A 9304-nucleotide genomic window follows, 5' to 3' on the forward strand; every position below is an offset into this window, starting at 1 on the left:
ATATATGTTTTACTCTCTATATATATATATATATATATATATATATATATATATATATATATATATATAGTATTAACCTTTTAATCTACGCAATTTATATTACTATTATCTCATTTTTAAATTTCAGTTATCTATTTCCTTTTTTTTAAATATAATTGACTTATGCATTATCTTCTGTTGTTAAGGCATAGTGAAAAGTTCTGCTATACTGTGCAATGCTTTTTTTTAAACAATAAACCAGACACTAGGAAGCACTTCCAGACAGACAGATCAATCTGACAGTAACTAAACATACTGTAAATTGACTGACTGTAAACATACTGACACTGTAAATATATTCATTAATTCACTCTCTATCAATAGCTTTAACTAGTTGCTGGTTCAGCAGCAGCGTAAAGCTCATCAACTCTCTACATAGGGGGGGGAAAAAAAAGGTCCAGATCTAATAAAAATATCGCGAAAAAATCTACATGATACACATCAAAATACGTTGATCCAATGCATGGTTGTAAATTCCATACAAAAGAATCTATGGAAACGCTTATGTTAACAAATACATACTGTAAACATAATAAACTTTAGGAAAAGCTCAAGTGGCATTGCAATGCAGGTTGTTGTTTTTTTTTACCTCTGGATCTGTTGAATTTAAGTGGACTTGTTGCTGGTTCAATCGGTGAATGAACTGAATCCCTCCCAGTTTGTTCGCAAGATGAGGCGTCCGAATCTGCTCCATCTCGATCCACTTTGCTCTGATCATCAAACATGCGCATTGACGGCAGGGCTAACTGTTTTCTGAAAGTTAAACTAAAATTAGGTAACTCTCATGCCTACATATTTGTGGTTTGTGCATATCTGATTGTTTAAAACATTCGTCTAGACATACCTTTTTTCTCTTCTTCCATTCCCTGTGTCTCTGAATCCTTTTGCGAATGGATTATGATCGATTTTCAGTTGTGTGATCTAGTAAAAGAGTGAAATTAGATTTATTGCGTCTTTCATGCTTTCTTTGGGGTGACCTATTTCAAATAATAGCACTAAATTGTTCTAGAACTATAATTCGTATTTTTTAACGCACGATCTGAAATAACCTATGTAAACATGTCCTGATATCTCCACAAACGCTGGTTAAATCTTTTTTTTTTTTATTATTGGTTTAATTAATTTAGGTTTATAATGTTTTTAATTGCTAATTGTTCAATTAAATCGAATACTTTCGTTTGTTCTGTCGAATTCATTGTAACTTCACGTGATGTAGTCTAGTTTCACAACGCACTAGACTTTCTTTCTATCTTTTTTCTTTTTCCTTTTTTTTTTTTACGGGGTCACATTTGATTGTTGAGCATATTGTAGTGCTAAGCATCTCGAGTAATACATACAAACAACTATTCGGTGCACGTATCGATTTTAACTGGCCTGTAATATTTACGTTCATAGAGCCACCAGACTCAGTGTGCTGTCATCCCAATTATAATCAACAAATTGAACTCTATTCCTGACAATGACAAAAAGACAGAAGGACACATTGCTGCGTAGGGAAGATACTAAACAGAATTCTAGAATATTGTCTGCATAAAAAATTAGTTACAAATAGTTTCCCTTTGAGCTCAATAATAATAATAATAATACGACAACGGACAACTGGGGGGAAAAACATCTATAATGAACACTGCGTTTAGGTGCTCTATTAACTTACCTTGTCATGCTGATATGCAGTGACAGCTATAAAATCGGTCTCAGGAAATACATATGTCCTGAAAGTGCTATAAGGGAGCTTCAGAATGTCGTTGGCTCTAACGATATGAAACCTGGGTTGGTATTTGTGCATCGAATTTAGAATTGTCTGAAAAATAAAAAGGTTATCTGGTCAGTAAGAATACCAGTGGTATAAAAATGCAAAGAGACATCTGCACAGCAACAACAACAATAATAATAACTTTTTGAGTATTATGAGAAGAAATGCCTTTTTTTGAGAGTATAGAAAGGCTTTTTCCTACTGTAATAATAGTACTCAGTGTACAAATTAGTTTTTTTATTAGTTATTTTGTTTTAACCTTGCAAGCTTACTACAAAAATATATTCGAAATTGCCATTTAAATTGTGTCATACCTATGGGGTAAAACAAAACAAAACACACATTCATATATTTGGCTCAGCCCGTCGATCATGAGATTTAGTTTGCCTCTTGGTATTTGATGTTAACGTAACTGCTCTTTTATGCTTCATTTAGGCGACAGACACTGAAAACACGCTAGGAATCCAATGCACCTTAAAATGTCCAAACTCTGTGCTTGGCTTAATCTTGTAAACATCTTTGCTTCTTGATCACCCAGATAAATATATTCACTATAGTATTCACTTTAAATGTTATACTATCACTGATTGGAAATAGAGACATACCGTTTCAGGAAATAAATAAATAACTTACAAATCCATGTTTATCCGAAATATTGTTGGTCAGTTTGAGTTTGTGGAAAGCAACAGGCTTTGCCATCCACTGTTCACCCGTGGCCGGGCTATCCGGGTGAATGTACATTCGTTTGGGCATCTCCGGATCGGCCTTTCCTGCGACAATCCATCGAGAGTTGTGAAATTTGTACCGACAGTCGTCTGCCGCAACAATATCCATCAAAAGTATATACTTGGCTTTTTTGTCCAGGCCGTTCAGACGTACTTTAAACGGAGGAAACATTCTCCTGTGGACGGAACAGACATAATCATAGGTCTGTGGCCGAATGTATTCATCAAAATATTTATTTAACATTTTAAAGACGTTTTAAAAGAAATGAAATACCGAGAAATAGTTCAGTTACACTTTCCATTTTAACCACAAATAAATAGCTATCATTCAAATCTAGGTTGTTTGGCAAGGGCTAACAGGCTATCGGATAACATAATCGTACCGGACTATACTCTTGCTACCATTTTCAAATATTTTATCAAAGGGATTATTACCCATTTATACTTCTTATAGCTATTTATATATTTCAGGTAGGCCGAAGAAGAAGAAACAGTTTATTTATTTTTTATTTGTTTATTTTTTTTATGCGTAAAGAAGTAGGCTAGTCCCTCTTTGTGTAGCGCAATATTTGCATTGTTGAGAAACATTAACTATGCACTTATATAACAGGTATGCGATTCGTTATAATAGCCTTAATGACAGAACGAATGTGAATGTTATTCTAAAGCTGGCATCAAATAGATATGGAGTATTTTGTGACTGTTTAGTACCGTCGATGTAATTTGATCATACAGAAAGATAATTTCTATCGAGCAATATTTTCTTCCGAACTAAAATATATTTTCTATATTGAAATAGACCACATTTTAACATCGTTATCATCAAGTTATCCACGGGAAAAAAATTAAATAAAGCGGCCTTACCTTCCTGATTTAGTGATGACCATTTCGGTTCCAATTTTGTGGAATTGATCCCAAAGGTCCTTAGCTTCTAATGTAACTTTAGGATCGTCTTCAACGTCTTCCTCTGCCTCGAGACTCTTGAAGGAGCGGAGATGAGCCGCCTGGTGGTGATGTCCAAGCGCCGCGTGTAAACCGGCCTCAGCCGCACCGGAGAGCGCATGATCCGCCAGCGGTTTACTGAGACCCGGCGGTAAAGAGAGCGCTGGGAAGAACGAGGGTTGAGCCGCGGCAAGGAAAGCTGACATGGGAAAGTCTGCCGGCCTGTGTGCGTGAAAAGGGTGATAAGCCATAGCGTTCGCTGTGAAAACTGGATCTCTCATCGGTGCATCCAAAAAGCCAGATGAAAATATAATATTCTAAAATAACTGCGCCTGTAACTCGCGTAAGTCCGACTGTTGTCGCCCTCTTACAGCTGAAAGACAGCGTTGGTTTCACAGTAGTTAAAGAGAACTGGTAGGAAATGTCACTACCGTCGAGGATGTCCAGTTCCAGCACAGTGATAAAATCCTTCAAAAGAGCAACATTGACACTCTAAATGTAGATTTAGAGCTTCCCTTCTGTTCAAGCCACTACATACACGAAACTAAGCAGCCCCAATAACAAGGACGCGAAAGTCGTGAGCAATGATGTAGAACTGGTTGGTTCTTCCAAGATCACTGTGTAACTGTGTCTATCTTACATGTCCCTTCTCACTGGTTCCCCGCACTAATGAACCAAACCGTCTTGATTGCAGATTTTACGCATTCTGGACCAATTGTAGAGCTCCATAGGCGTGGTTTTGACAGCTCCAGCCAAGATCGTGAAGGGGGGGTTGGCTAAAAGGTGTCGGAAGCATTTGCAGTAAGAAAACATGTCAACAGAATAAAATATTAACCAATGACAGAGTAAGGATCTGGAAACCCCACCCCCGCATAATCTAACAGAGGAACGGTCATCTGGCTGTAGGCGGTCGGGTAAGAGAGTACTTTTCCCGGCTTGTGCTTCATCCGTTTGAGGATCGTGTGCTTTCTTGATCTTTACGCTCCAATGTCGGACTTTAAGAAATATAGCATTTTGGACATTGCTTTTTGAAATTACGTGTGACGAACATACCAAAACGATTCTAATGTAGTAACAACTGTCGCTGTTTAACGGGTTTATAAGATAGCAACCTTCAAGTCACGGAAATACTTGTAGCGGTTATATTAAAGAACAAATGCACTTATTTATTGTAACAATTTCCCCAAAGTTTGCACAATTATAACTGATATTAAATCGACCGGATAAAACACATTAGCTACAGTATATTTTATTTTTCCAGGCGATATACAACGTTGGTTACACGGAATGGGATGCTCGCCTAAAATCAGAGTGCATTTGAAGGCGAAAAGGAAGGAAGGTTTCAGCGATTTTTTGGTCCAGTTTACGGACTGCCTACTGGAAGGAATAACGAGGTACTATCACCCATGGCAAAACAAGCGCTTTTTTTTCTTTTCTTTTTCTTTTTAAATATATGCCTGCAACAAACTCAATAAATCGAGGCATGCTCAGGGTGTTATGTAGCCTGCACCTATTTATGTAGCCAATAAGAGCAAGTTTCATCTGGTCTCTCTCCTTATTTCTCAGAACTGTTCACGATTAGTTCACGTTAAATCGACCGACAGGGTACAGCAGAGTAACCATTTGAGCTTTAAAGCTCCATAAGCTGTAGTGTACCTTTAAGAGGCTCGTCAACAGATCCTTGATTAAGTGGGACTCAGTTTGTTAAAGAGCGCTTGGCGCCAGTCGGCTGGAGTCCCACAATAAGAACCTACCCCTGTCAATTCATATTTACCCCCAAACTCTCAAACAGCGTACACCAATCCACTCAGTGTTTCACAGAGCTTACATGTTGACAAAAATCCCCCCAAACTTTTTGTGCCAGCCTATTTCCGCTTTCAACATTTAATTAGACCCAGTGAAAGTCCCCAGATGGAAGATTCATCTCTTGTGTTTGAAACGATGTCTGATCATTTCTGATTAGCTGAGAAAAAAAAAAGAATGATTGTCATTAATTCCACATATCATTTGTTCAAAGATTTGGAAATCCGTACAATGTCAACAAATGCATTTTTTTATTTGTTACTTTCATTAGCCTTCTTTCATTCTCCGAAATGTTCACTGTAAACCTCAGAAATGACTTCCTGCTGAAGGACTCAAAACAACAGGACTGTCCTGAGAGGGAGGCACGGGTCGCTTCTGACTTGTCTCAGAGATGAAACAGCCTTACGGGGTTGAGTTTATGACAGATGCGAGGATCTTGAGTCACGGGTGTATGGAAACAAAAGATCTCAGAACAAAAGAAGAAGGACATAAAACTATTGTTTTGGATCATCTTGTATCGACATGTTTCGTCTTTGGTAAGAGCTCCAAGCCTAGGCTATACGTATTATGTGGGCAAGCTTCATGTTTTCAAAGTTAGCCTGTATAGAATAAATAATGAACGCAGGTGGATTTTGATTTGTTCAATATATTGAATTGTTCAGTATTTATACTGTAATCTTCAGCAACAGATGACTGTATTCAATTGATTCTTTATGTAAATCTAAATATCGAATTACTGTATTTTATTTTGTCTTGTGTTCTATTTTATTCTTAGTTATTGCACAGCAATGTATTTATTATTTATATATTGCTTATAGACAACTTTTTGTCAGTTTATTTGTATTGGGATATATTGCAACTTATTTTTTAATTCTATATTTTAATTTTAGAAATGTGACAGTTTGCATGGGCCTGTATGAATCATGAATTACATGGCATTTACGTCTACTTGTGCGAGGGTATGTCAAAAGTTTGAGGATAGATAAAAATCAATTACTCAACTGACAACGTCGAGCAATAACATCGTTAACTTGAGTTTATATACTACAATATGTTGAAAAGAGGTTTGCACAGATTAGCCCCACATGAAGCAAGTTAATGGTTTTACCATGCATATACTCATCAAGTTAATTATATAAACAAAGATCCATGTAGTAGACCAGCTCATTTATTTGTTTTAGTAAATTTACGCCGAGGCCCCTTGTACTACAGTTGTCCATGCAGGTGTTATTTAAGGGCGCGCTTTCATTCAAACGCTTTCTGACCTTTCTCTCTTTTCCGAAATTTTTTAGGTAACCGACACTAAAGTCTTGTGAACGTAAAATTAACTTAGGTTAAAACAACAGAGCTTAAAGAAATGTTACAAATAAAAATAGGCTATATAATATTAGCTATTTATCATCTCTTTCCCTGCCTACAGGATAGTCAGTTGTTTTCAACAAGGTTTTGCAAGCCTAAACAATCACCATTGCACAGCATCACCCACAAAATGCCCTAACGCTCTATTTATCCTGTGGATCAAGTTCTTGGCGCCAGACCGTTTAAGACCTGTCAAAGTTCTTCATATTTCTCCGGTCCAAGACCAGCCCAGAAGAACCCCTCCTTCACACTCTGTCCTCCGCTGTCCTGTAGTGCTGCCGATGTTATAAGTGCATATTCTACAACCACACACAACTGAAATGTAAAAATGTCTTTTTTATAGACTTATATTTTGCAAAATGTGTGTAGGCCAAAACTAGATACTCGTAAATAGAATAAGTTATTGTTCATCATGTTGTGATACAGTCTTCTGTAAAAGCAAACATTTATTTAATTAGTTTTACTTTTATTTATTAAACCTTTAAGAGACGAAACACTATTATTTTTCTGAGCTCACTTGGAAGCGCTAAAATAGGTCGAATTATTTCATCATTTTATAAACTTTTAAATATTTAGTCTTTTTTTTTTTGGTCAGGATTCATAAAACCACAAATCTTTCTGTAAGGAGTGGACATGACTGATCCTATAGTGTTTTTTTAATTATTATTAATGTTTTCAGTTTATTCGCGAGTCAGCAGGTGAACTCTAAAACGTGAACTCTATGAAAATGAAATATGAAATCACATCATACTTTAATAAGAACCTGTTTTATGTAATATTGTATTTTTCCGTTTCAGATACTTTGATTTCTTTGGTTTAGAGCACAGAAATCTTCTTAAAGACAAAGAAAAGTATTTATTAAGACTGCAAACAGAGATAAGGCGATAAAAGAACATACGACTTAGCCGTTTAATTTTAACATTCCATTCTGAAATATTCAAGTGACTGAAAATAAAATATGATTATTAGACCTGTATGATTAATGCCACTTCTTGCCCTTTCTGAACAAAAACACGCCTTTTAATCCGGAATCCAACCCAAATACCCCAAAAGAGCACAGAGCAAGATTTAAACATCTAGAGATAAGAATAACATAATCTAAAAATGTTCTGTTCGCAATTCCAGGTTTTGTAAGATGTTACTTGATAAAAGAGATGTGACCGTTTTCTTTATTAATATATTTTTTTTACGAATTATTCAAACCAAAGAGCCCCCTAACATTATTAACGCCTATGCTACAAAGTTCACATGTCCTCACTACAGCATATAAAAATGAAACAAGCTCACACATTTAATACCCATACGACAATATAATCTACTGGAAGTGTCTAGCCTTTTTTTCATCTAAACAAATCCGGTCAAGGATCAGGCTTGGTAGTAGCCTACAAGTGCAAAAATGTTCAAGCACGAGCCTAAATTTATTCTTTAAGATATGGCTATTTAATCATTCTGATTAAATCTCTTTCCAACTGCTTGTTTCTATCAATAGAAGATCAAGTGATCAATATGTTTTTGTAAGACGAGATCTCAATGTTTTACACATAAAGAAAAAAATAAAGCAACACGAATAGTCAGTTGGCACAGAATGCCATCGAATAAGGAAACCGTCTTATGAAATGTACATGTTTATGAACTTTCATAGAATAGGCTATATATAGACAACTAATCTGCATTCTCTTGCACTTGATTTATAGATTCATGTTTTATAAAATACACGAATTTGAAATCAGCAACTTCTATCCGATTACGATTTTCTATAGCTTTCTGATATGATACCTGTTGATACAGATTGCGTGCTAGTCCATTCACGTACACTAAAACGGATGGATATGTATTTGCGCGACTTTGAACTTCTATGACCACTGCTACAAGTCTACGTGCTACAAAAATTAGATAAAAAAAAACCTGGTTTCACAATTAGGCTATACATGTCAAGGCTTCAAAATAACTTATGCATTTATTTTGACTACACCTAATAAAAGTGTTTGCAAATAAAAACCCCTGTAAAAATGCCTTTGTAAGTCATTGTATTTTTTGAACAGATTTCACATTGGTAACCTTCTAACAAAATATAGCCATTCATGAATGGCTTCCAATAACTGGGGGGAAAAAACAGGGGAAAAAACAATTTCCTTTATCTAAAGGGAACAAAACTAACAACACAATAGCTTTAGTTAAAACAAACAGTTGAGCCATGTTTGCAGATACATTTTGCTGTTAATATGCTGAGCAAATTGGAGCCAGTATTTTCCCCTGTCTTATGTTAACGATAGAAATAATTGTTGTTCCTATGGCTGAGAATTGTAAAATATTGCTGGCCATGGTAAAAATGTCCTTTGTCCTTTTTTTTTTTTTTTGATCTTCATCTGTTGGCAAGTGGTCAAAAATGTTTGGGATGCCTTGAAAAGGTCATTTTTTCAGCCAGCCTCTGGAATGAGATTCACCACTGATCAAAGGCTGGCAGGAGTGTGGGGGAGAGTCTGCTCTCTTCAGGGTTGTATTGTAAGTTGAATGTATTAACTTCACAGGTCAATCTCACCCTACATCACAATTACTCCTCTTCTAGGAATGCTTATAGATGTTTTTATACTGGCTGGGTAACGCAAACACAGGTAACTAAGCTTGGTTAGGCAGCAGGATTAAGGAGGGTTTGTATAAGGAAATCTGATGGAAATATTGTTGT

At 36.0% G+C, this 9304-nt stretch overlaps 1 protein-coding gene across 2 annotated transcripts in view; it reads right to left on the minus strand.

Moving 5' to 3' along the window:
- The window catches only part of LOC107603184 (T-box transcription factor TBX2b-like), a 14540-nt gene extending 10214 nt beyond the window's left edge, over window positions 1-4326 (minus strand). The window contains exons 1-5 of one of the 2 annotated variants that reach the window (XM_016295907.1): window positions 3382-4326; window positions 2426-2693; window positions 1694-1840; window positions 884-960; window positions 629-792 (exon numbers count right to left, since the gene is read on the minus strand). In XM_016295907.1, coding sequence (XP_016151393.1) covers window positions 629-792; window positions 884-960; window positions 1694-1840; window positions 2426-2693; window positions 3382-3740 — 1015 coding nt within the window. In that variant the 5' untranslated portion in view covers window positions 3741-4326. Of the gene's footprint in view, window positions 1-628; window positions 805-883; window positions 961-1693; window positions 1841-2425; window positions 2694-3381 lie in introns of both variants that reach the window. The other variant, XM_016295906.1, reaches the window with a different exon arrangement.
- Window positions 4327-9304: the final 4978 nt, after the last annotated feature.

Source organism: Sinocyclocheilus grahami, unplaced genomic scaffold, assembly GCF_001515645.1.
Source record: "Sinocyclocheilus grahami isolate Dianchi unplaced genomic scaffold, SAMN03320097.WGS_v1.1 scaffold342.1, whole genome shotgun sequence".
Lineage (NCBI taxonomy): Eukaryota > Metazoa > Chordata > Actinopteri > Cypriniformes > Cyprinidae > Sinocyclocheilus > Sinocyclocheilus grahami.